Raw genomic sequence first — 27,670 nt, forward strand, 5'->3', positions numbered from 1 at the left:
GTGTTTATTTGGATAAAGGAGTTATTATGATAGAGATTAAAAGGGGCTTAAGCACCCCCCAGCCCACCCCTTGGTGCCACCATTGTTATCACCAGTTTAAATGAGAGGAACCACACCTTAACTCAATGACAGCACCAATAGTGGAAATCCAGACCCCTCAGGTAATGGGAAAAACAGACTGGGATGTGGCCAGGACACACGGACAACGTCTTCCCGGCATGTTAGCACTTTAAACAAGGATGATACTGATGACATAGAAAAGTGGCAATGATAAATTAAGTGAAAGGGGAAAATTGAGAAAGTATGTAGAACATGTATATAATCATATATGTATGTATACATGTATAAAGTTATAGTAGTTAAGAGCATAGGATCTGGAGCCAGCCTGCCTGGGTTCAAATCTTTCACCTCTTACCTTAAGCATTTCATTTAAACTCTCTGTGTCCCAATTTGTTTATCTGTAAAATGAGGCTAATCCATCTAAAGTGTCTAACACAGGTCCGGACATACAGTAAGTGCTCAAAAATGTTACTTGCTAATCTTGTTAAGTCTCTCGCACAGGAAACTTGCACCCCCAGCCTTGGTGGTGACCAGGCCCGAGCCTCCCCGCCCCTGGCTCAGGAACCCCAGCACCCCGCCACTGCCGGTTGCCCATTGTTCCTGCCTTCCTGTTCTGCCCTGCTCCGGAACACGGTGGGAGCAGCTCCAGCCAGACAGGAAACCATCCGTGTTCTGGCACCCGCCCCCACTCCTCCTTCAGGGTGCTCAGCCAGGCCCCTCCTGCCTCTTGTGGGGAGCACTGAGCTACCAGTCTTCAGACTGAATCTTACTTGTGTTTTCTCAATGGAAAAACTAGAAAACGAAGGAACCCACTTGGCAGGGCCAACTGCGGGTTAAGTAAGATGATGCGTGCAACAATGACAATGGCTATCCTCATATTGTCTCGCTCAAGATCAGCTTTCAAATGCTGCTTCCGGCCAGGATGCAGGGGGACCAGTTCCACCTCTAGTGTCTGGGGCTCAGATTTCTCAGATCATGCTGCCTCTCCCTATCTGACTCCCAGAATCCCCCCAGAAAGACAAGATACACACTTCCCTGAGATTAGAAGCTAGCTAGTCAATCGAGGTAAACGTGCCATTTTGGAGATTAGACAAACTGAGCCCTGGAGGAGTCAAACAACTCAGAGTAACCCAGCCAGCCACTGGCACAGGTGTGGTGAGGAGCCAATGCCAAAAGTGGGTGAAAGATTTGGGCAATGTTCCCAGGCTGGCAGCAGGGAGACCAGAGCTTGGGGTCACTGGATCCTCAGGTGCGGTGAAGAGCCAAGGCCAAAAGTGGGTGAAAGAGCTGGGCAACATTCCCAGGCTAGCAGCCAAGAGAGACCAGGGTTTGGGGTCGCTGGATCCTGGCTCTGCTACTGAATTGCTATGTGACCATTCTGCGCCCGTTTCCCTTCTCTGGTGGCTATAGGAAGGCAGATGTGGCTCCTCACCCTGCCTGTGCCATGGGCTGGCTGCATTACTGAGTCATCTGACCCCTCCAGAGCTTGGTTTGTATAATCTCCAAAATGGCATACCCACCTAGATTAATGAGCTAGCCCCTGATCTCAGTGGAGATTCTTTCTTGTCTTTCTGCTGCCTTCTCCTCCATTCCTCTGCTCAGAACGGGAACTGTCAGCAGATCAGGGCTGGCTATTTGAGGCTTTTGGAAGAGTAAATCCAAGTCACAGCTTCCTGTCTCTCTGCGCTGGGCAGGACCAAGGCTAGGCTTTTTTGTTTCAATAGGTTTTGGGGTACAGGTGGTTTCTGGTTACATGGATAAGTTCTCTAGCGGTGAGTTCTGAGATTCTGGTGCACCTGTCCACTGAGCAGTGTACACTGTACCTAATATGTAGCCTCTAATCCCTCAACCCCTCCTACCCTCCCGAGAGTCCCCAAAGTCCATTATATTATTCTTATGCCTTTGCATCCTTGTAGCTTAGCTCCCACTTAAAACAGAGAACATCACGAAGTCAGGCGTTCAAGACTAGCCTGGCCATCATGGTGAAACTCCGTCTCTACTAAAAATACAAAAATTAGCTGGGCATGGTCGTGTGCGTGCCTGTGGTCCCACCTACTTGGGAGGCTGAGGCAGGAGAATTGCTTGAAGCCAGCAGGCGGAGGTTGCAGTGAGCCGAGATTGCACACCACTGCACTCCAGCCTGGGCAACAGAGCGAGACTCCATCTCAAAAACAAAAAAAACAACAAAAAAAGAGAATATGTGATATTTGGTTTTCCATTCCTGAGTTACCTCACTCAGAATAATGGCCTCCAGCTCCATCCAAGTTGCTGCAAAGGCCATTATTTTGTCCCGTTTTATGGCTGAGTAGTATTCTATGGTGTATATATACCACATTTTCTCTATCCACTGATTGGTTAATGGGCATTTACGTTGTTTCCAAATTTTTGCAATTGCCAATTGTGCTGCTATAAACGTGTGTGCATGTATCTTTTTCATACAATGACTTCTTTTCCTCTGGGTAGAGATACCCAGTAATGGATTGCTGGATCGAATGGTAGTTCTACTCTTAGTTCTTTAAGGAATCTCCATACTGTTTTCCATAGTGGTTGTACTGGTTTACATTCCCACCAAGGCTGGGCTTTTTTTTTTTTTTTTTTTTTTTTGAGACGGAGACTCTCTCTGTCGCCCAGGCTGGAGTGCAGTGGCCGGATCTCAGCTCACTGCAAGCTCCACCTCCCGGGTTTATGCTGCCTCAGCCTCCGGAGTAGCTGGGACTACAGGCGCCCACCTAGTTTTTTGTATTTTTTTAGTAGAGACGGGGTTTCACCGTGTTAGCCAGGATGGTCTCGATCTCCTGACCTCGTGATCCGCCCGTCTCGGCCTCCCAAAGTGCTGGGATTACAGGCTTGAGCCACGGCACCCGGCCAAGGCTGGGCTTTTGACATGTTTTCTCCCCACTCCAACCTGAGGGAAGCCGAGAGGACTTGTGTGTCCACAGGTTGGCTTTGACATGACATGTCATGACACATGAGATGATACAAAGTAGCATGCTGAGTGCCCACTGTGCAGCAGCGAACGAACGTCCTGTCAACAGAGGTTGTTTACTGAAGATTTGAGGATGGAGGAGGAGCTGGGGCTTGCATCATAGGAAGGCAACAGCTTCAGAACCTAACCCTATTCTCAGAGTACCCTCCTACTTGCCTTCACCCTCCCAGGGGACTTTCCCTGGGGGTCACTATACTGGTCCAGCCTCCGTCCATCATGCTGCCTTCCTTCTCTTGCCCCCTTTTTGTACCCCCATCTTGTGCATTGCCTTAGGAACCCCCAAATCTGTTTGAATGGGGGAAGGCATCAGGGGCCAGGGTGCCCCCATCTCCATCAACTCCCCCAGAACTGTCCCAAATAAAGTCACCCCAAAGAAATCTAAGGAATATATTATGCTTTTGTAAGCACATAGTCTTACAATATGCCCCCTCCAAACTGACTGCCTCCCCAAAGCCCCTTTTTGCCAAGCTCCTGCTCTCAAATTTGACCACCCAAATCTGGCATAGGGCTCAGCTGGGCAGAGCCTTCTGCTGAAAAGTACGCCTTCTGTAGAAGGCTGCTGGGGAGTAGAGAGGCGTTTCCCCACTGTTACTCATCCATTTCATCTTCACTAAAATTCTGCAGGTTAGGAAATACTGCCCCAGTTTTACAGAACTGGAAACTAACGCTCCTGGCTGGGACTGTGTCTTAGTCCATTCGGGGTGCTGTAACAACATATCTTAAACTGGATAATTTATTAACAGGAATTTACTGCTTACAGTTCTGGAGGCTGGGAAGTCCAAGATCAACGTGCTCTCTGCTTCAAAGATTACATTTTCTCACTGCATTGTCACGTAAAGGGGCAAGCAAGTTCCCTCAGACCTCTTGTATAAGAGCCCTAATCTCTGCCCTAATGACATAATCACCTTCCAAAAGTCCCCACCTCTTAGCACTATCACATTGGAGATTCAGTTTCAGCACAGGAATTCTACCTACAGTGGCAGGTTGCGCTGTCCAGCCTCAGCTCCAGGCTCCAGAATGTCAGACGTCTTTCCATCTCTTCAGCCCCGCACTCCCCACATAGGTCCCAGCAGAGCTCGGTGCAGCCTCCCAGGTCACATCTGCTACCCCTGCCCAGACACAGGTGATCACAGCTGGCTGGCAGACACTCTGGAACAGAGGCCTGAGGTTATTATTAATGTCATCCTCCTGTATTTCCTACTCTCTGCCTTCCAGGCATGTGGTAGGATGGCAGTTCCCTGCTCCCTTGTGATTGGGAGGTGGGGTAACCTGGCCAACAAGGTGTGAGAAGTGACATTTGTTATTTGGGCTGGAGCACTTAATTGCCAGATAGAGATCTCTTTCCCTCTGCCGTGGCTTCTGACAGCCTTTGAGATGGCAGCTGCCCCATCACCCCCGGTCCTGGAGTAAGGAGACACGGGGACCCTGCCAGCCCTCGACGGGTAGTAGTGTGCATGAGAAAGACACTTCCTATTAGGAGCCACTAAGATTTCAGGGTTGTTTGCTGCTGCAGCATAACCTGGCCTACCTTAACTCACACACATCCCCAGAAAGCAAAACCAAGACGGAGCTCAGAAATAGCATGAAGGACATTGTCTCTGGAGGCCAAATGCTCATAGTGGACATCTTTGGTGTTCACACCTCAGCAGGGACTGGAAGTGGCAACAGAGTTGGCCCTTTGTGGGGCCTTAGTACAGCTAGGGGAAACCTCAGAGAAAATCCATCCAAACTCTTCCCTGACCAAATGTGGAGACTCGAGGCCCAGAGAGGGCAGGGGCTTGACAGCATGCTATAGCAGAGGCTGGCACAGAACCTGCTAACAATAGACTGCCTCCGTTTCCCAGCCTCCCATGCAGCTCTGTGTGGCCATGTGATCAAATTTTTGCCACCTAAGGATTTCTTTGTGGGTTTCTTAAAAGAGAAATCTGTGACTCAGCTGACCAGGGTAGGAGACTCCTAGAGGTTCAGAGCCAAAGCTTGGCCTTACCACTCTCGGGGTGTGTTGCCTTGGGCAAGGTGCTTCACTCTGAAGCTGGGAATTACGGTGAACAGATAAGATCAGTATATGCCCAGTGCCCAGCAGAGCACTCAGTGTGCAGGAACTCATTAAATGGTACTCTTCCTGTTATTATCATTCAGCAATAGGAAGAAAGCTGTGATGACATAAGCCAGGGTCTTGCTGCACCACCCAGATTCCACACAGAGGGCTGGAGTGTAGAGCACCTCCTTCTCTGTCCAGCCAACATTCTCTCGTCTTCTGGGAAGAGCATCTCCATTTTCACTTCACTCAGATGACTGTTTCTATAACATGTAGCCACGAGAAAGTAGGAAACTAACATTTACTAAATGCCAGCTGTGTCCTAGGTACTTCACATGATACCTCATTTAGCCTTCAGGATAAGTCTGTAAAGAAGGTAGGTGTGGAAAACTACAGCTCAGAGGTTTAGTAACATGTGCAATATCACAGAGCTGGGACTCAGATCTGATGCCCCAGCCCAACCCATCTTTTACATAAGGGTCAGTCATTTAAGTTTCTAACTGTGATTGACTTTTCTAGGAGGGGCATTTATTCACTCAGTTAATATTTACTGAGGCCAGGTGTGGTGGCTCATGCCTGTAATCTCAGTACTTTGGAAGGCCAAGGTGGACACATCCCTTGAGCCCAGGAGTTCAAAACCAGCCTGGGCAACATGGCAAAACTCCATCTCTACAGCAAATACAAAAATTAACCAGCTGTGGTGGCATACACCTGTGGTCCCAGCTACTCAGGAGGCTGAGGCAGGAGGATGGTGGGAAGCTGAGGCAGGAGGATGGTGGAAGCTGAGGCAGGAGGATCGTGGGAAGCTGAGAAAGGAGGATCACTTGAGCCTGGCAGACAGAGCAAGACCCTATCTCAAAAAATAAATAAATAAATAAATAAATAAAAATTTACTGTGAGCCTGCTACGTGCCAGGCATAGTACTAGGCCCTAGGGATAAGACAAGCCCCTGCCTTCATGGAGCACCCATTCCCGATGGCATAGAGACTACACCTCATGAACCAACTCTAGTCGACAGTAGCTGCCTGTAGCATTATGATGAGAGGATCCAGAGAGGCCTCTGGGCCCAGCAGGAAGGACATAGTGGTTGATTACTCAGGCTGCCATAGGTGCTATTTGGGAGTTTCTGAGTGTGTGCTGTTTCCTGGCCACCCAAAGTTTAGACTTGTTCATACAAATAGATAACAAAGCAGAAATACAGTCTGGTCAGAGCACAGTTCCACTCCTTATTTTGAAAAGAGTAACTGGCTGGGCGTGGTGGCTCACACCTGTAATCCCAGCACTTTCAGAGGCTCAGGCAGGCAGAATACTTGAGCTCAGGAGTTTGAGACCAGTCTGGGCTACATGGCGAAACCCTGTCTCTACAGAAAATAAAAAAATTAGCCAGGTGTCGCAGTGTGCACCTGTGGTCCCAGCTACTAGGGAGGCTGAGGTGGAAGGATCCCTTGAGCCTCGGAGGTCAAGGCTGCAATGAACCATGATTGCATCACAGCACTACGGCCTGGGTGACAGAGCGAAATGCTGTCTCAAAAGAAGAGTAACCACTGTAGAGCTAATAACTTGGCCCTGCCCCCAAGGAACTTAGGGTCTAACTAGTAGCCTAAGGTACACACGAATACATGATGATTATTAAAGAATGGAACAGGAGACTCTGATCCAGAGTCAGAGGTGGGAGAAGCCACATGGATGTGGGTGATCCGGGAGGCTTCCTGGAGGAGCTCAGTGGTGGATTTGGCTAGGTGGGTGGGGGCAGGAGAAGGTGATCTAGGGGCAGCGGCAGCACAGGCAAAGGTATGGAATCAGGGTGGGTGGGAAGTGGGTGTGCGGTGGGGCAGCAATGGCGGGGCTCCCAGTCCAGCTGAGGCAGAGGTGCTGAGGGAGTGCTGAGGAGGTAATAAAGGGAGTGGGCTGTGGAGGTCTCCATGTCAGCCCTGGGAATTTAGTCCAGACCCTGAAGCAGGAGGGAGCCACTGAAGAGTTCGAGCAAGGGCGTGCCCAAAGAAAGGTATTTCTAGGTGGCTGAAGTCAGTGATCAGTGGCAACTATCCAACCAGGGAATAGAAAGAGAGTCCCTGTATGTATTAAATAGGTGGGAGTTAGGGCACCTGGGCTCCATGCTGACATGCTGGGACCACAGGCAAGCCCCTCACCCGGAAGGGCCTGCTTCCTCCTCCCTCTTCTCTAAAGGCCCCTTCAGGTCATGACTGAATGAAGTGAGGTGGGGGAGGAGTTGCTTGGTTCAATTAGGGTCTCTATTTTCCACTTTGCTTTGGCCCTAGAGACCTGACCTAAGGTGGATCCATTACCCACGTTACCTCAGCTTCAGGGCCATGTAGCTTACCCTGAGGTATGCCCCACACCTCAGCTTTCTGAAACAGCGTGTCCCATAGAAGAGAAGACATGGCCTTGGCCCACTTTCCAGCTAACTTGAGAGAGAAACTTTGCCTCTGTGCCTCAGTTTCCCACCTGGAGGAATGGTGTGAGTCACACCTACTCTGCAGGGAAGGCATGAGAAGCCATTGAGATAATGCCTTTAAAGTGCCCGGGGTAGTATCTCTGTGCTCTCTGGGAGTAAGTGCTGAATTAGTGGCAAATGTCTTTCTTGTTATTGCTCCTATTGTGTGTTTCCTGTGTGGGACTCTGGGCTGTAAGCTCTTCATAGGCAGGCAGAAGATCTGATGCTCAAGGCTAGTTCAACTCTGCCAGGTGGTTCATGGGGACTGTGACGTGGGCCTGCCTGGCCCAGAGAACAACCCAGATACTGACACACCCTGAGTGTGTACACCGTCAATCCTCATGGGACTGGCCAGCACACGGGGCCCCCGTCCCTGCCCAGGCACCCAGTGGGACAGGCACCCTCATCCAACCAAACCCATCAGGATCTAAACTAAATTCTTCCTCCTTTTATGTTCAAATTCATATAATTATTTTTGGAATAAGTAGTACATTTAAACTTTTCAAAATTTAAGACACCAAAAAATGTGCCATTAAAAAAAAAATCTCCACCTCAGCACACAGCTCCTTAGTTCCACTCCCAGGAGACAACCAATCTAAATTCCCGTTAAAATAATCAAACTTAATTGCTTCTCCCTTACAAAAGTCATGAGCATTCAGAGCAAATGCTAACTTAAAAAACAAAAACCAAACAAAACAGAAAACCACCCTGGAACACACAAAAGTACAAGCTGAAAATCTCACCCTCAACGCCACCATCCAGAGATCCTCAGCATTTTAGACTGCTTTCAACACACATCCACCTTACAAAAACTGAAAACACAATGCAAGAGGAGATTCACAATATTGATTTTTCAACATCTCACTAGAATCTCAGAAATATTTCCTCATACCTTCTTCCTTAAATGACTTTAATAGCTCTGTGATCTTCCACAGATAATGATTTATTTAAGCAGACCACAGAAATGGGCATTTGGGATTTCTACGTTTTCCTTACTAGAAGCAGCAGTGATGGATGGGCGCTGTGACTCCACTGTAACAAATTCCCAGAAGAAATGCTGGGTCACAGGATATGACCACTTTTCAATATCCTGGCCTAGACCCCTAGATACCTACCACAAACCACCCTCTAGTCAACTGCTTTCCGCGATCAGCAGGACTAGGTGTCCAACCCAAATGTAGAGCTATTTGAGAAAAGGCCAACAAGTCTTGGTTCATAAACTTCTGAACAGCAGCTGTGAGGGCCTTAATCCCACCTCCAAATCTAGACTAAGGCCAAAGGCCTCCTCTGGGCTGGCAACCTGCCTTGTTTACCCAGCCACAGCCCTCACCTGTGCCCATCCCAGTCCAAGGTGAGTCAGCTGAACAGGGGATGGGCACCACCCTTCCCAGAGCAGGAAGCCAGCTGAGACAGGGCTATCTTCCAGGGAGGGAAACAGATTCAGCAGCGGCAGTGGCTGGAGAAGGTCGTGGAGCAGCACCTGGCCTGCAGGTAAGCGCTGGGGGCCCTGACCTGATCCTGGCTGGGACTGGGATGAGTGAGACCTGCCCTCACCCTGTCTCCTTCCCTCCCTGCCCCTTCCCTTCTGGGACTTCCCAGGCAACTTCATATTCAAGTGCTTCACTCCAGGAGTCAAGTGTGAAAGTGGGGTTTCTTCTTCTGATCCTAGCCCTGGGCCAGGTTTGATTGATGGCTGAGTGATTTTCTTCACCTAGACATCATGAGGGCCCCCGGTGCCTTCTGACTGCCCATGACTGTGCTCAAGGAGATGAGACCCACACTTTGCTCCTTGAAAGGCCAATTTCAGCTGAAACCAGAGGCTGCAGGCAGGCAAAAAGCCCATTTCTCCCAAGGAATCCACAGCCCAGGCCTCCTTCTCTGGCCTGAAGCTGTTTCTATCAAAAACCTTCCTGCTACAGCACTGAAACACCTGCTGGGGAACTGTGCCAGGGGCTTCACCTTTCTAAGAACTGGCTTCTTCATCTGGAGACTGAAAATAGCCCACAAAGTCAGGAGCATGGAATGACATACTGGACACAGGAGTCAGTGCATGCCCTCCTCGGCAGGGTCTCAGAAAATGGGGCAGAAAACGAGCCTGCTATGGGCTGGGCAGGCACTGGACAGGCAGCTTCGACATACAGTGGCCCAAGCTCATGACAGTTCCACCACCATCACTTCCCACCTGGGCTCCTGCTCCCACTCCTGCCCTGTAGCCCATCCTCCAAACATCAGCCAGAGGAGGCCTGTCAAAATAACCCTTGTACCTTGGCACTCTGCTGCTCCAAATCCTCCAGTGGCTCCCATCTCACTACAGTAAATGCCAGAGTCCTCACCATGGCCTCCAGGCCCTCCAGGATCTGGCCCCTGTCACTTCTCCAGCCTCCTCTCCACTACTCCTCCTTACTCCCTCTCTGCGCAACCGGCTTCTCACTGGTTAGATGCTCTCTAAACGCAACACCAACTCCCACCTAAGAGCCTCTGCAATGGCTGTACCCACTCCGTTAGGCCTTTCCTCAAATGTCACCCCACCCCGCCAGCAAGGTTTCTGAACCTCCTGACATGACCCTCCATCCTGCTGTTTCTCTCCAGTGCCTCCCACCATCTAATATAGCACACAAAGTCACAGAGCCTATTTATCCAGCTCCTCCCCCAAAGAAAGTACATTTGGGGACCAATTCTTCTTTCCTTCACTGCTGATACCTAGAACAGTACTCAGACTTAGTAGGTGCTCAATAAGTAAGTGTGAAACAATGAATAAACAGTTAACTTTTACTGAATGCCTATTATGTGCTAGGTACTGTGCTAAATGCTTTCCATATACACCTTATCTCTTTTTAAAAATCTTTCAGTCTCCAGATAACTGTGATGCAACTATTGTTATACAGATTACAAAGGAAGAAATGACATTCAAAAGGAATTTAACTATGCTGTGCTCTCACAAGTCAGAAGCAGTCAGTCTGAACCCTGCCCTGCCTGGGCCTGGGTTCATGAGGAAGTCGCACCTTTTCTCCAGCAGGCAGTGCAGCCCCGAGAGGAGGAGCGGGGACATGCTGGTGGCCTAGCAACAGCTTCTTCTATTCCGACTCACCATATCCCTGGGCTAATTTGGCCTTCCAGGAGCTATTCCTCTGACACTCTAACCCACGCTTCCCTCCCGCACACTGTCTCGTAAAGGATGGATGAGCTGTCCACAGGAACAAGTGGGAGTCTCATCACTTCAGCTCTTTGGAACAAAGTGTTCCAGAGTGTTCTCACTCTAAGTTCAAAGATGGGGGCTGAGGTCCCCTTGTCAGCCCTGCTGATCTCCAAAGCCCAACTACTGGTTTGCTGTGGGTGTTGTTATTGCTTATAATATCAAAAAGTACAGAAGCTCAGGGATGGAAATCTGGAAAGGGCTGTGGGAGAGGAAAATTCCTCTGGGAGAGAGGGGTTAGGTGGGTTCTTTTCCTTTCAGAGAAGCCAATTACTTGTGGGAAGCCATCAGCACAGAACTGAGCAAACTTCCATTGTCAGATTATAGGAGCCAGGCAGCCTTTCAACCTAACTCGTTAGGGTCGTGGTTTCTCTCCCTTTCCAGGCCCAGATTATTCTTCGAAAGACTTTTTACTTATTGCCTGCAAACACAGACAGGCATGGGAAGAAAGACTGTATATTTAGGATATCAGGCTTTCTCTTCTCTCTGTGCCTGCTTTTCCACTCCTTTCAGAAATAGTAATGGGACGCCTGTTGTGTGCCAGGCACTGTGCTCAGCACTGGGGGTTAACAAATGAGTGACATTTCCTGACCAGTGAGGGAGATGAGCAAACAAACACGCACAATAGAAATCCAACCCAGGAAATGCAGAAGGCCTTGCTCACAGTAGGTGATTAATAAACACTTGTGGAATGAATGATGAAGAGGCAAATAGAAGAAATGCTGTAGTCTAGAAAAGGGAGGCTTGCTAATCTCCATGGGTACATGTGGGGGAAAGCTTTGAACTGGAGGAAGAAGAGTTCACAACAAGGAAAAGAGAGAAGGCATGAATGACACTTAAGACAGAGGGAATAGCACCTGCAAAAGCATGGAGGCATGAACTAGCAGGCTGAGTTTTAGCACTCAACCTAAAGTAGTTTGGAATAAATGAATTTCATGATGTGTGGAGAAACGACGTGGTAACAACAGAAACCTTACCAGAAGTCAGGTCACAGAAATTTGAGCGCAAGAATTAGGTATGGCTTCAGAAGGGAAAGGGAGGTGAGGATAACTCCCAGATTTCTGACATAGCCCATGGGTGGATTTAGTGGGACTGCTGTGGAGGCGCGGCACAGCTGGGGAAAATTATGAGACCAGTTTGGATAACCTGCGAGGTAAACGGGATCCACAAGGCAACTGGACTCTCAGGCCTGGGCCTCCCTGTCCCTGGAACAGCACACTCTCTTCCCACTTGAACATCCATCCTACACGGCCCAGTCAGGGTCTCCTTCCTTCCTCCAGGAGACCCTCCTGCTTGCCCTAGCCTTCCTCCTATACGCCAGATCCAACTGCCTGAGCCCCTTACAACAGGCTTTCGGTCTGATTTTGCTGTGGGAACTGATTTGCCCAGCCAAGTCAAGAACCCTTCCCTAGGCAGCAGAAGCCCAGTCACTCAGTCACTGGTGGGTGGGAACCGAGGTGAATCTGCGTTGGGGGAGGCGGGGCATTTTTTGCACAACACTGGGTCAGAAGTCACGGCCAGACAAGAAACGGGTGAGAAAGGGTGGGAGGAAGGATGACGTCACAACTGGTAGGAAATACTTTGGGAATTGACGCTTCCGAAGCCAAAGGGAGAGCAAAAGCAGCTGGGAGCGCGCGGGCCGACCTGGTTCTCCTCCCTTTCCACAGCTGCCTTAAGTACAGAATCTTATAAGTCCTCCTCCTTCGGAGGATACAGATGGTGTTCAGAGGCCAGGGGAGTTTAAAGCTCTATTTCACCCGCGCAGCCTCCAATTCGGTAAAGAGGGGCCGCGGAGCCCGACCAAGCCTTCCTATCCCTTACTCTGCTGCTTTACCTGATCTATTTTTGTGGATGCCGGCGCCAGCTACGGGCGCCCGAAGAAAGCACGAGGCTGGGTGGACTCTAGTAACCCAAGCGGCAAGGAGGCCGCCATTTTCCACTCCGCAGCCGCTAGGGATCGTGGGAGTTACCGCGGGCCACGGTGGGCGAGACGCATGCGCTCCAGAAGCTGCTGTGTCACTTGACGGGGTTTCTGCGCAGGCGCCGTAGCCCATAGCAACTGCCGTAACCTGTAGCAACCGGAAGATGTAGCTTCCGGTTGGTTTGGGGCTGCGAGGAGAGTTGTAGTCGTTTCGGAATCATGGAACGATGTGACAGATGGGAAACTGAGGCTGGGGTGGAGGCAGGTCCTAGGGACCGTTGCGTTGGACCTCTCTCCTGTGGCGCAGTGGATGGAGTTTGTGCCTCGTGGCTCCTACTTCCCAAAGCAGGAAATTGAGGCCGACGGAAGGGACAGGTTCGTCCTGAGGCTGCAGCCCAGGTGATGGTTCCCCCGTGTAAAAAAATCAATATGATGCCCTTTCTTTATAAAGAAGGCAGGGAAATGAAAGTAATTTCTAATAAAAGAATATGCATTTCACTTTGTAAAAGCTGAGGCTGGCTTACACCCGATCATGCTTGTACCTGACTTAGGAGTCAGCTTAGATTTACTAGAAGACAATATTCAGCTGAATTTTGCGAACAGTTTATATCTGATATCTTGAGTCAAAGGCTAAATATATTTATGTAGAAGCGTGGAGTCACTGTGACAGCTACTCATGCGCACAGACGTGGGCATGCTGTTCGGGTGACTCACCCGTGGTGAGAGGGTGGGCAGTGATTTTCCAGAATGGTGAGCAAAGTGTAACTCCCCACAGTCAACCTAGTGTATGCATTTCCAGACAATCTAGTGTGTATTAAAACTAGGGAAAAGTTCATTGTGATTGTATATACAACCAATTATAACAGAGTTTTGGCTTACTTGAAGGTTTGGCAAGATACCTGAAAGTTGTGCGGGACAGGACCATTTGTTATGGTGACTGTAATGGACTGTCCCATCCATTACAGGAATTTCATATCCCTGCCCACCCCCCCCCCCCCAGGAATATGACTGTCCCCTCAGCCTTGTGACAGCCAAAAATGCCCACACAAATTTCCAATCCGTTCCTTGGAAAACCACTGATTTATTCAGTCAAATAATTTTTGCTAGCATGTGTGTGCTGGGCAGTATCGTGGTGGTGAAGGATCATGTGTGAACAGGACAGAGCTCCTGCCCTTATGAGTGAAGTCCAGTGTAAGAAAATACCCAGATATTAATCACCTAATTTGATAAATAGTTTGGCAACAGGGGCAGTACAGGTCAGGGGTGGAATACATGGGAAGACCCAGCCAGGCGGCTGGGTATGATGCAGCCTGGAAAAGCCAAGCAGAGAAGTAGCATCTGAACTGAGACTTGAAGGAGCATCACACCAAGGAGGATGATGTGCAAAGCAGAGCGACCAGCATTCCTGGCACACAGTGGACACTCAAATGTTTTGAATGATTGAATGAAAGACAGCATGTTTGCCATCAGGGAACCATTCCCCACTATATTGTGAGCTGCTACAAGGCAGGGGATACAGTATGCCTTCTGTATCCCAGGTTTTGCATCCATGGATTCAACCAACTGTAGACAGAAAGTATTTAAAAATAAAAGTTAAAAAAATACAACAAAAATTCAAATAAAAATAAAGTATAACTTTGCTTAGCATTTACATTGTATTAGGTATTGTAAGTAATCTAGAGATGATTTAAAGTATACAGAAGAATGTACGTAAGTTATATGCAAATATTATGCCACTTTATGTAAGGGACGTAAGCATCTGTGGGTGTTGGTATCCGATGGGTGGGGGGTGAGGGGCATTGTCCTGGAACGTAGCCCAAGGAACGACTGTACCTGTTTTCTCACTTCCCCGCATCCCAGCACTGAGATGGACCCACAGAAGGTGGCAGTGGTGAAAGGGTCTCAGACACAGAAAAAGCGTTATGTGATCTGGCCCGGGAGTGATTTCCAGGAAATGGATCTCTGACTCCCTGCTCTCCCAGGGGACAGCTGACAAAAATATAAGTGCTCTACTGCTTAAATGTCAGGAAAATCAGGCAGGAGTGGCTGCTTACTTTCACATCTGTTCATGCATGGTCCTGGTGGCAGGTCATGTTTTGGCAGATGATAGCTGCTGAGGACTGTCCCAAGATTAAAAACCTCAGCGTGCGTACACAGTGGGGAAGGCCATAAGCAAAGGGGTCTCTTCCCCCAGGTGGTCTAAGGAAGTCAGAGCCAGACTCCCTCTCCTCCTAGGAAATTCCTGTCCTGTTGGGACGGTCATTTCTACCCCAAAGGCCAGGCTAGGGCACGGGTCTGGAACTGGCTGCCTCCAGGAACCAAGCAGGCAACACAAATCAGTGAAGGGCTGATGGGTACTTGGGGAAACAGGAAAGCACATACAGCCCCATCTACGAGGTAGGCTGTGACTCAGCCCGGCTGAGTGTTGCCATGCACTATTCCAGCTCTTGCCTTGCCAAATGTTTATATTTTTTTCAATACAAGTCAGAAGTGATGAATTTTGTATTTCCAGATTTTTAAATATTGGCACTAATTCAGATTTTAAAAACAAAAGGCCGGGCATGGTGGCTCACACCTGTAATCCCGACACTTGGGGAGACCAAGGCGGGCAGATTGCTTGAGCCCAGGAGTTCAAGACCAGCCTGGGCAACATGCTGAAACCCTGTCTCTACAAAAAATACAAAAATTAACCAGGTGTGGTGGCATGCACCTATATCCCAGCCACTTGGGAAGCTGAGGTGGGAGGATGGCTTCAGCCCGGGAGTTGGAAATTGCAGTGAGCCAAGATAGCGCCACTGTACTCCAGCTTTGGCAACAGAGTGAGACCCTGTCTCAAAATAATAATAATAATAACAACAACAACAACAAAACAGGACTGTGAGAGGCACATTTGGGACTTCTGGTCCTTGTTTCATCCAGGAAGGTGGATGTTCTTAGGATACTAGAGCTTTACAAGGAAAAAGGTGGAAGCCCAGGTAGAATGCGCTGCTTTTGGCAATATTATTGAGCTAGCCTCCATGCTAGGGGTTAGAGGCTTCACAGCAAAGGAGAAGCCCCTGTTCCTGCCATCTTGGAACTCCTAAGGAGGTAGACAGACAAGTAAAGAGGCAACACAGGACTCGTGAATACTCAACAGGAGTAGGACATGGCGCAGGGGCTAGGGGGAGAACAAATGAAAGCAGGCTTCCTGTAAGAGGAGCTTGCGGATCTGAGACTTGAAAATCATTAGGAGTTGGCCAAGCAAGGAGCAGGGAGAGGAGGGGTATTCCAGATAGAAGGAATAACACATGCAAAAGAGACGGGAGGGAATCACATTCAAGGATGTGAAAGTAGCTCATTATGGCTGGAGCTGAAAGTAGCAGCTGAAAGGACATAAGGCAAGAAATGAAGGTGGAGAAGTAGACAAGGGTTACAAACAAATACCTATCGGGACTTGGCGGCAGTGAGTACAATGGTCTGGGTGTAAGAGCCAATAGAGGATGGTGGACTGGGTCACCCTGGAGTCTGCTGCTACTCAATTGTAGCTACTCTGCTACAGTCCAGGGTTGCCAAAGCTTCCTGTTTTTCAGGAGCAGTGGGAAATTAGATTATTAAATCTAGTACCTTGAGCCTTGCATTTAAGCTGGTAATCTGAACGTTGACAGTACTCCACAAGGTCAAATAAAATATATTTCCATCTGGCCCTGAGCCCACCAGTTCCAATCTCTGGTGGAATCGTGAAGGCCCTGTGAGCCACTTTAAGGAAAGTACATTCCCAAGGCAGGGGAGCCACTGGGGGGCTTTCAGCCAGGGCATGACATCCCAAGTGTGTACACAAAGGGCCTGGTGGCTGCTGTCTGGAGAGGAGCAGGAGGGCAGGAGGGGAGGCAGCAGCATGTTTGGAGGGTGTCGTGGCACCTGGGGAGGGCCAGGGAGATGATGGGGACCTGCACAACATGGGATGTGGGAAAGATGGGATTTGATGACAGATGAGAAGGGATAGTGGGAGTGGGGCCAACGATGACACGGGGGTCAAGGCAGCAGGTGCAGAGGGAGGAGAAGGAGCAGTGATGGATAAGGATGTCCTCGGCGCACCTGTGGTCACTCAGGGAGGTACCCAGCAGATCTGGTCCTGGGAAGCCTGGAGTCACATCACCCTGGCACAGGCCCCTCAGTTTCCTGTGCCACCAGGAGGCATTCCTTTATCATGTGTACCTATCACATGTGGGTTCAGTGGGGTGAATAGGACACACCTTGACCCCTCAGAACTGCAGTCAGGACAAGTGGTGAGTTCAGGCAGGAGGCTGCCCCAGTGCTGTCCTGGAGGGCAGGGTCCTGGATGGTAGGGGCAGTGACCGTAGTGCCTGGAGCCAGGCAAGGCATGTCCCACAGGAACCGAGGGTGACAAGGAGGTTGGACAGGGGCTCCAGTGGAAGTGGACTGCCTCAGCGAAGCCTGGGAGTGTGACAGAGCCAGTGGTTAGTGGGTGAAGGGAAGGAACCCAGAAAGGCAGACTGCTCCTTCCCCACGTTTCGTCAGGAAGGGAATAAAACATTTCTTGAGAGGTCATTCCTTTCACTTTCTCTGGGTACGTTGCTGAGAGGTCCTGCTGATTCTCCCGGAGACAATGATAAGGTGTTTAGTAAATAAGTGCTCATGGTGCCTCTCCACTCCCCGTTCCCTCCTCCCTCTGGAGCAGTGCCCTGTTGAGGGTCTAAGTTCTGCTACAGTTTGTGTGAGAGTCTTTATAAATCTCCTACTGGTCTTACTTCATTGTGGCCAAGATTGAAAGTTGACAGTGAGGCTAGAGATGGGTGGAATACAGTAGAGTTCGAAAATGGAGAGGGGATTAGGGGTGGAGTTCGGGGAGGGATTCTAAGTGTCCTGCTGCCTTCCTGTTTGAATATTAAGTTCCAACCCACTTGCTGTTGCAGATGTCTGTGCCTCCTCTCAAGGTGGCATCAGCTGCATCCTTATCCTTCCCCACCCTCTGAACTCTGCAGGGTGTTCCAAGAATCAGCCATGTCATCCCTGTACCCATCTCTAGAAGACCTAAAAGTGGACCAGGCCATTCAGGTAAGTCACCAGACTCCACTCATCTGGACTCCCTGAAGGGGACCTTGGGGATTATCCTGGAAGGTGCTGGGAATTGGGGCCACCTGGAGATTCCCTTAGGCCTCAGGTCATGTAGGTCTCCACTGCAGGGTCTGCTGGGCAGAGAAGACATCCAGGGGGCAATGCCAATGGTGTTACAGCAAGAACGGAAAAGACCAAGCAGCTGCACGCATGCCTCTCTCATGCCCGCTCTGTCCTGCCCAGGCCCAGCTCTCCCTCTCTCCAGAATGGGCAGGCCCCATGCTTTCAGGCAGGCTTTCAGAGGAAACAAGGCTCGTGGGCATGGGCATTGGTCTGCTCAGCCCCCAGAAGCCCCCTTCTTCCTCCATCCCAGCACTCTGTGGTTCCAGTGGGTTTTGAGAATTTTGGACTTTGCAGCTGAGAACTTGATTGGGAGATGGGTCTTGATGTTCTGCCTGTTGCAGGCAGTAAACGGGTTGTGACATCAGGTGGGTCACAGTTCCTCAGAACCTCCTCCCAGGAAAAGACACATCCATGGAGGCCATGTTTACATGATCTTCAGCCCTGAGGGTTGGTGGACACTTCCCCCACACCCCAGGCCCACTCACAACCTAACGCCCAGACCCTGGCCTCATGGAGCTCCAGGCTCTGGGGTTCCTGGGGTCCTGGCCACAGCTGACCAGTGCTCCCTGCTCCTCCCCAGGCCCAAGCCAGAGCCTCGCCCAAGATGCCAGCCCTGCCAGTCCAGGCGGCAGCCATTTCCCCACCACCAGGTAGGTGAGCTGGAGTGGGGGGCTCCTGGGTGCCCAGTCCTTTCAGGGAAGAGGTCATCAGGGAAGCTTGGCAATGCCAAAGGTATGGGAGGCTCCAGGGTTAAGCACTCAACATGGAAGGAGGAGAGGACCAGGCTCCCAGTTGCCACCCACCTCTTACTGCCTGGTTGACCTGGGCTGAGTCACCTCACCTCCTAGGGCCTGTGCCCATGCTATTCCCCTCCCTCCTTGACTGCCCAGTGAACCTGTTTATCCTTCTAAACCCAGCTGAGAGTTAGCAAAGCTGCGGCCTCTCTGGTGCCCCCAGCAAGGCTGCCTTGAGAATGTGATATCATTTGTGGGGCCTCTGTTTATATAAACGATTCGAGTCACCATAAATCAGCATGTCAGCACCGTCTGGTGACCCAATCTTGTGTGACCCCAGGAATGAAATACCACACTTGTCAGACTTCCTTGCTGGAATTGTGGCTGGTCTGGGGTGGGAGCAGGTGGGGGAGAAGTGGACGGCAGATAGCGGTTCAAAGAGAGAAGGGACCAGAACCCCACTTGCCTCATTCAGCTCAGGCTTCCATAACAAAATACCATAGGCTGGATGACTTCAACAGCAGAAATGTATATTCCCACAGTTCTGGAGGCTGGAAGCCCAAGATCAAGGTTCTGGCCAATTCAGTTTTGGTGAGGGCTCCCTTCCTGGCTTGCAGATGGCCACCTTCTGACTGAGTCCTTACATGGCCTTTCCTCCGTGCACTTGCTTGAGAGAGAGAGAGAAAGAAAACGCGAACACGAGAGAGCTACAGCATGAGAGCGCATGCATGAACCCTCTGTTGTCTGTTCTTATAAGGACACAAATCCTTATAAGAAGGGATGAGGACCCTGCCAGTCCTGGTGGGAACCATTCAGTGAGGGATGCAGAGGTTTCTGGGTGTCAAATAAAGTTAGTGGAGTTGAATAGCAAAGTGGTGCATGAGGACTCGGTGTGCCACCCTGCACCTGGGCCCTCTGAGGAGCGTTCACCAGTGAGTGTTCCTGGGGATACCCCGCAGTCTTGGAAATAAACACCATTCCCAGGCTCCATTGCTTAATAAAAATGAGCAGCCACAGGGGAGCCAGGCAGGTATGCGGAAGCACATGCCCTCAAATGACACATTTATTCTTCCTTCTTTCCTCATCAGTTTTGTACCCAAACTTGGCAGAATTGGAAAATTATATGGGTCTTTCCCTCTCCAGCCAAGAAGTCCAGCAGAGCCTGCTTCAGATTCCGGAGGGTGACAGTGTATGTATTTGGCTTCTGCCTGCTGTGGGCGCAGAACCTCCCAATCCTCCCTCTTTCTTGGTCTTGCCATTTCAACAGACCTTCTTTCTCTCTGTGCTCAGACCTCCCATCTCCCCAGCACTCTGGTGGCTCTGTTTCTTGATGGCACCGTTCATTTTGAGGCTTCATGAAAAGCACTGTAGGCTTTCATGGTTTCAGATCTTCCCATAAGCCTTGGGGCTGGGGAACCAGGCCTTGCTGTTTGACCGTGGGCCTGAGCTGGATGAGAAGGGAGGCTGTTAAACCCAGTGTGAACCCGGGGGCATCAAAAGCAGGGCTGCCTGCATGGATAAGCAGAGCCGAGAGGGCAGGAGATTGTCACCCAGCTCTGGTCCCCAAATTAAACGAGGCTCAATTCCTGCTTTCCATGGCTTTGGGGGCAAAAGACACCATCACAGAAATATTTGCTACTGAAAACATATTCACCTGTAGAATCAGTCCCCACCTAAGCCCCTTACCAGTTAGCTCTAGCATCCCTGCATCCCACCTGTCAGTCTTCCTGCCAGGTTCATCCTGAGTCGATGAAACTGAAAGTACGAACTGCAAAGCTTGCTAAGGCTGGGGAATTTCATGAAGTTGATGGACATGACGATGGAGAACTGTCATAGACGCATACAAACCCACTGCCAAAATGAGGATCTGACAGGAGAAAATCCACAAGGATGAGGCCGTGTGGGACCCTGAGAAGAACTGATGGCACCCTGGGGTGTTTCTCCACAATGGCCCCCTTCATGGTCGTGCTGTGAAAGGCAGACATGAAGCAAAGAAGGTCCTTCTGTAGGCAGCCCCACTGTCATCACTCTTTGCTCCTATAATTAGGACACAAATGCCTTCAACTTTAATTTTGATAAAAATATAAGATGAACATATTTTTATAATTTAAAATTGTGTATGGCTTTTAACTTTTTATCGTTAAACAGTAGATTCCCAGGAAGATGCAAAGTGAGTACAGAGAAGTCATTAGTACCCTTCACCCAGTTTCCTCAGCGATTACATTTTCCACAGCTGTAGCACACTATCAAAACCAGGAGTCTTATGCGGGAACAAGTGTCTCTAGTTCTGTGTCATTTCATCAGTGTGTAGACTCATGTAACCAGCACCGCAATCCATACAGAACTAGTTCATCACCACAACCACCTCCCTTCCAGGCTGCTTCTGTATAGTCATGCCTGCCCCCTCGCCACCCTCCCTAGCACTGGCAGCCAGCCCTCTGTTTTCCATCTCTATAGTTTTGTCATTTCAGAATGTTACATAAGTGGAATCGTACAGTATCTTGACCATTTGAGGTTGGCTTTTTTCACTCAGCACAATACCCTCTAGATCCATCCAGGCTGTTGTGTGTGTCAATAATAGTTCATTCCTTTTTACTGCTGAGTAGTATTCCATGATGCGAATGTACCACAGTTTGTTGAATCTGTTGAAGAATGATTAAGTTGTTCCCAGTTTTTGGTGGTTATAAACAAAGTTATTCGTATGCAGGTTTTTGTAGACATACATTTTCATTTCTCTACGACAAATGCCCAAAGTGCAATTGCTAGGCTGTATGACAAATGTATGTTTAGATTTTTTAAAGAAACTGCCACCAGGTTGGTGGCACATGCCTGTAATCCCAGTACTTTGGGAGGCTGAGACAGGTGGATCACTTGAGCCCAGAAGTTCGAGACCAACCTGGGCAGCATGGTGAAATTCTGTCTCTACAAAAAATACAAAAATTAGTCAGGTATGGTGGCTTGTGCCTGTAGTCCCAGCTACTCAGGAGGCCAAGGCAGGAAGAGTACTTGAGCCCAAGAGGTGGAAGCTGCAGTGAGCCAAGATCACACCACTGCACTCCAGCCTGGGCAACAGAGCGAGACTCTGTCTCAAAAAGAAACTGCCAAACTATTTCCTGGAGTGGCTGTACCGTTTTACTTTGCTGTGAGCAACACGTGAGTGCTCCAGTTTCTTCATCTCTTCACCAGAATTCGGTGTTATTACTATTTTATATTTTAGCCATTATGATAGGTATAGTGATGGCTCATCATGGTCTTAATTTGCATTTCCCTGACGCCTGATGATGTGGACCATCTTTTCATGTGCTTATTACCATCTGTATATTCTTTTTGGTAAAATGTTTCTTCATATATTTTACTCATTTTCTAATTGGCTTGTTTTCTTCTTGTTTTTTAAGACAGGGTCTCACTCTATTGTCTAGGCGGCAGTGCAGTGGTGCAATCACAGGTCACTGCAGCCTCTACCTCCCAGGTTCAGGTGATCCACCCACCTCAGCCTCCCGAGTAGCTGGGACCACAGGTGCACACTACCATGCCTAGCTAATTTCTTTTATTATTGTTACTTTTATTTTTTGTGGAGACAAGGTCTTGCTATGTTGGCCAAGCTGGGGCTTGTTTGTAGTGTTTTGGGAGTTCTTTATATATTCTAAAGTCCTTTGTCAGAGAAGTGGTTTGTATTTTCTCTCAGTCTGTAGCTTAAAAGTTCTGAATTTTGATGAGGTCCAGTTTATTGATTTTTTTTTCTTTTGTGGTTTGTACTTTGCAAAGAAATATTTACCAAGCCCTAAGTCCGAAAGATTTTCTCCTTCATGTTCTTCTAAAATTGTTATAGTTTTATGTTTTGCATTTAAATTTATGATTGAATTTGAGTTAATTTTTTTGTAAGGAGTTAGGTTTCAGTCAAAGTTCATATTTTTGCCATGGTTGCACCATTTGCTTTTTTTGTTGTTTTGTTTGTTTGTTTGTTTGTTTTGAGATGGGGTCTCACTCTGTCACCAAGGCTGGAGTGCAGTGACATGATCTTGGCTCACTGCAACCTCTGCCTCCCAAGCTCAAGCGATCCTCCCATCTCAGCCTCCTGAGTATCTGGAACCACAGGCACTTTCCAGCACACCTGGCTAATTTTTGTATTTTTTGTAGAGATGAGGTTTCACCCTGTTGCCAAAGGCTGGTCTTGAACTCCTGACTTCAGCTGATCTCCCCGCACTGGCCTCCCAAATTGCTAAGATTACAGGCATGAACCACTGCGCCCTAGCCAACACTATTTGTTGAAAGCACTCTTGCAAAAAGCAGTTGACTTTACTCATTTGAGGCTATTTCTGGATTATCTACTTTGTTCCACTGATACTTGTCTATCCCTTCACCAATACCACACTGTCTTGATTACTGTAGCTATATAATAAGTCTTGAACTTTGGTAGTGATTCCTCTCGCTATTCTTTTTGTCAGCATTGTTTTAGCTATTCTAAATTCCTTTGTCTTTTCATATAAAGTTTAGATTAACCTTGCCTGGATCTGCAAAACATCTTGTAGAGATTTTGATAGAAATGGTGTCATATCTGTGTATCAATTTGGCGACAATTGACAGCTTCACTAATTCTTTCAACCCACGAATACAGAGAATCTTCCATTTATTTAGGTCTTCTTTGATATCTTTTATCAGTATTTTGTTGTTTTTAGCATACATTTTCTGTATGTGTTTTGTTAGAGTTACACGTATTTCTTTTTTTTTTTTTTTTTAAGTTTTGTTGAGTTTTTGTTTTTAACAGAGATGGGGGTCTTACTTTGTTGCCCAGGCTGGTCTTGAACTCCTGGTCTCAAGTGATCCTCTGGTCTTGGTCTCCCAAAATGCTGGGATTATAGGAGTGAGCCACTGAGCTCGGCCTTTTTTTTTTTTCTTTTCTTTTCTTTTTTTTTTGAGTGATTGTAAGTGGTATTGTATTGTATTCCTTTTCTTTTCCTTTCCTTTCCTTTTCTTTTCTTTTGTTTTTCTTTTTCTTTTTTTTTTTTTTTGAGATGGAGTATTGCTCTGTCACCTAGGCTGCACTGAGCAGTGGTTCAGTCTTGGATCACTGCAACCTCCACCTCCTCGGTTCATGTAATTCTCCTGCCTCAGCTACCTGAGTAGCAGGGACTACAGGTGTTTGCCACCAGCCCAGCTGATTTTTGTATTTTTAGTAGAGAGGAGGTTTCATCAGTTGCCCAGGCTGGTCTTGAACTCCTGAGCTCAAGTGATCCACCTGCCTCGACCTCCCAAAGTGCTGGACTATAGGCATGAGGCACCACGTCCAGCCTGGTGTTGTATTTAAAATTTCAGTTTACACGTGTTCGTTGTTAGTATACAGAAGTACAATCGAATCTTATACGTTAATTTTGTATCCCAGGACCTTGCTAAACTCTTTTATTTGATCTAGGAGTTTATTTGTAGATTCTTTGGGATTTTCTAGTAGACCATCATGACACCTATAAATAGGGACCGTTTTATTTCCTCTCTTCTGATCTGTGTGACTCCCCCTCTTTTCTTGCCTGCGGTGCTGGCTAGATCTTCCAGTACCGTCTTTAATAGTGTTGGGAGAGTGAAGTTCCTTGCCTTTTTCTGCGTCATTAATTTTTATATTTTTACATTTTTTTCAAGACAAAAATCCAGTCCTTTTATCCCCTGTTGCTCACTGTTTACTGTGACTTTTTCTATTTTAAGTGGGGTTTAAAGGAGTCTTTTCCTGATGCCAATTTCCCTTGGAAAATGAAGGGCCTCTTCCCGTATCCTTGCCCCTTCTCTCCCCATTGCCCTGCCTTTTTAGGGGCATGGACTTTGACGCCCCCTAGTGGCCGCGTGGAGCCACGTCTCCTCTCGGCCCTAGGGGAGAAATGTGGACTGGGGATGTGGTGGGACCCGGGGACGGCTCCATCCTCCTTTCCCCATCCTTACCCCCACCCCAGTGTCTCCTGAGGCACAGGGTCCCCACGGGCCGGGCTGACCCCCTGCTCCCTGGTGTCTGCAGACAGCGGTCTCGGGCCCCGCGCCTGGCCAGATGGTGGCACCGGTGTCCGGGTACAGCCTGGGCGTGCGGCGAGCAGAGATCAAGCCCGGGGTGCGCGAGATCCACCTGTGCAAGGACGAGCGCGGCAAGACCGGACTGAGGCTGCGGACAGTCGACCAGGTATGGCGCGGGGGCTGGGTGGGAAGAGGAGCTCGAGCTGCACGCCCTTTCCCGCCGGGCCTCAGAGCTCAGAGGTCCGGTCCGCAGTAAGGAAGGTGCAGAGCGCCTCCTAACCCCACTGGCCAGGCTCTTGCCCCCAGTCCCTCCTCCCCGAGACTTGGGCGAGGCTGGTGCTGGGTTGCGCAGTGCCCTCCACTGGAGGAGACTCCCTTCCCCACCAGCCATTCACTGCCCAGGGCATCTAGCTTCCAGGAGACGGTATAGACAGCAGATACCAGGGAAACCCATGCCTTTGTGAATGGTCCAGTAGAGTGTTTGGGGCGTGCAGCTTCAGGCCAGGATTGAAATTCTGACCCACCTCCTTCGTAACTATGAGGCCTAGAGTGTTTCCTCCCAAGTAAATGGGGTAATCTTGGTGCCCGCCATACAGAGCTGTGCCCCTGGCACTCTGTAGGCTCCTGGAGTATCAGGAAAACAACAGCTTGGAAGAGGGATCTGTGCCTAGGGTGGGCCAGGGACGCTGACTCTGGGACCCTGCCTCCCCCAGGGGCTCTTTGTGCAGTTGGTCCAGGCCAACACCCCCGCATCCCTTGTGGGGCTGCGCTTTGGGGACCAGATCCTGCAGATTGATGGGCGTGACTGTGCTGGGTGGAGCTCGCGCAAAGCCAATCAGGTGGTGAAGAAGGCATCACCCGAGAAGATTGTCATGGTGGTTCGGGACAGGTGAGTAGCCAGGCCCGGGCAGCCTCTCCGTCTGACCCCGGCCATGTCCTCAGGTCATCTCACTGTCCCTTCCGCCAGGCCGTTCCAGCGGACTGTCACCATGCACAAGGACAGCATGGGCCATGTCGGCTTCGTGATCAAGAAGGGGAAGATTGTCTCTCTGGTCAAAGGGAGTTCTGCGGCCCGCAACGGGCTCCTCACCAACCACTATGTGTGTGAGGTGGATGGGCAGAATGTCATCGGGCTGAAGGTAGGCCGGTGGTCGCACCGGGGAGGGACTGCTGGGTGGTGGGAGGGCTCAGGTCTATGGGCAGCTTGCTTACCCCACCTGAGCCTCAGCGTCCTCTTCCGAAGGTAAGATGGTGTTCATAGGGCTGGGTGCAGTGACTCACGTCTGTAATCCCGGTGCTTTGGGAGGCCAAAGCAGGAGGATCACTTAAGTCCAGGAGTTTGAGACCAGCCTAGGCAATGTGAAACCCTCTTTCCACAAAAAAGCTAAAAAATTAGCCAAGCGTGGTGGTACACGCCTGTAGTCCCAGCTACTCAGGAGGCTGAGGTGGGAGGACTACTTGAGCCTGGGAGGTCAAGGCTGCAGTGAACTATGATCATGCCACTGCGTTCCAGCCTGGGCAACAGAGACAGACCCTGTCTCCAAAAAAGAAAAAGACAGTGTACCTAGAGCTCTGAGCACAGTGCCAGGCACATAGTAGGTGCTTAATAAATAGTAGCTATTGCTGGCTGCACGGACACCTCCTTGCTTTATGGCACTTTTTTTTTGTATAGTGGATCATGTTCAGTAGTAGGAATGTTTTAGAAAATTGTTATTCAGAAATCCATAGGGTCATGAGACTCTTCAGAACCGAGTTTGTCCCAGCCAGCCACACTTCTTGAGATCATTTGTCTTTATTTCCACCTGTGGCCATTGCTAGTCCTGTCTAGCACATCTTCTCGCATTTATTTTGGAACAATCAAGAAAACATGTAACCAGATTACATACATGTGTAAAGTAAAGGTCAATAGGCTCTGAGTAAGGGCCAGAGGTTCTTCTATGGCCACAGTGTTAGTGTTTGGACCGCCTGGCACATGTGGGAGACCCATGTTCTCACTCAAGCAAGACCTTACCTGGGAGTCTGCTGGGACCCTCATCTGACAGGCTCGGGGTCTGAGGCAGCCCTGCCCTGCAGTCAGGCATCTGTGTGTCCTCTAGCAGTGGCCATGCTGACTCCTCCACAGAGGGGCCTGTAGAGTTGCCCCTGGTCCCCAATCCTTAGGGTGATCACTTACTTGCCTCCTCTCTAGGACAAAAAGATCATGGAGATTCTGGCCACAGCTGGGAACGTTGTCACCCTGACCATCATCCCCAGTGTGATCTACGAGCACATGGTCAAAAAGTAAGGCTGCACCCCTCCTCACCCCTCCTCTGCCATCCCGCTCACCTCCCTGCCTCCCGGGTGCACCTGGCTCAGCCACTCCACTTTCTCAGCACTGACACAGGGCACAGACCCCGCCAGCTCCATACTCCCTTCCCCTTCCCCTCCCTCCAAGGTAGCTTGTGGCTTCTGGTGATTCGAAAGTCTTAGAACTGGGAGTGAAGGCCCACATGGGATGCGCTGGCTCAGAAGGGGGTGGAGGTTGCTGGAGGGCGGAGAGAAGGAGCTGCCAACTTGGCCACCATTGTTGCTGTATCCAGGTTGTCTCCAGTCCTGCTCCACCACACCATGGACCACTCCATTCCAGATGCCTGAAGCCACTGGAGGGCAGGGTGGGCAGGGTGGGCCTCCCGCCCTCCTGCGGCAAAGGGCAACACCCTCGGATGATGGGTTGCAGCTGGCCTGCTGCTTAAGGTGGGAGCTGCCGTGAGGGGGGCGTGTCCAGGAGGGTGACCATGGGATGGCGTGGGTACATCGCTTATACACACAGGCCTCCTTGGAGTCTCAGACTCCAGGCTGGGCTGAGGCTCAGGCAGAGCCCACAGGCAGCCGATTCTCTTGTGCTGATTTAAATGCTGAACACGGAGGCAGGCCGTCTAAACACTTCTTAAAGTTGCAACTGGGCCCCTTTCAAGAAATTTTGCTCTACCAGGAAAACAATTACACATTTGAGAGAACAGAGCTACATTCTTTGTGAGAGCTTTTTCCTTGCCTTGACTTGCTCTTTGTCACAGACAGCATAAGTTATCAGCCTTGACTATCTTTTGAATAAAGATTTGATTTTAAACAAAACCC

General features: G+C 49.5%; 1 protein-coding gene across 2 annotated transcripts; it reads left to right on the top strand.

Annotated features, from left to right (window-relative positions):
• The first annotated feature begins 8,975 nt into the window (after positions 1-8,975).
• Positions 8,976-27,667, top strand: SDCBP2 (syndecan binding protein 2). Of its 2 annotated transcripts, none has more exons than XM_005568555.4 (9): positions 8,976-9,030; positions 17,636-17,708; positions 18,412-18,481; positions 19,654-19,754; positions 24,564-24,722; positions 25,270-25,445; positions 25,524-25,695; positions 26,745-26,836; positions 27,136-27,667. In XM_005568555.4, the coding sequence occupies exons 2-9, from the start codon at positions 17,655-17,657 to the stop codon at positions 27,188-27,190; spliced, it is 879 nt and encodes a 292-aa protein (XP_005568612.3). In that variant the 5' UTR covers positions 8,976-9,030; positions 17,636-17,654; the 3' UTR covers positions 27,191-27,667. The 2 variants fall into 2 exon arrangements, with proteins under 2 accessions (XP_005568612.3, XP_005568611.3); XM_005568554.4 differs by lacking the exon at positions 8,976-9,030 and adding an exon at positions 12,822-13,052.
• The last annotated feature ends 3 nt before the right edge of the window (positions 27,668-27,670 follow it).

This window comes from Macaca fascicularis, chromosome 10 (assembly GCF_037993035.2).
Source record: "Macaca fascicularis isolate 582-1 chromosome 10, T2T-MFA8v1.1".
Taxonomy (NCBI): Eukaryota; Metazoa; Chordata; class Mammalia; order Primates; family Cercopithecidae; genus Macaca; species Macaca fascicularis.

Coding starts and splice junctions, on each gene's coding strand:
- SDCBP2 (XM_005568554.4), top strand. CDS start 12,964: ATGGAGTTTGTGCCTCGTGGCTCCTACTTCCCAAAGCAGGAAATTGAG. Junction 13,053..17,635: donor GTCCTGAGGCTGCAGCCCAG/GTGATGGTTCCC, acceptor TGAACTCTGCAG/GGTGTTCCAAGAATCAGCCA. Junction 24,723..25,269: donor GGCTGCGGACAGTCGACCAG/GTATGGCGCGGG, acceptor TGCCTCCCCCAG/GGGCTCTTTGTGCAGTTGGT.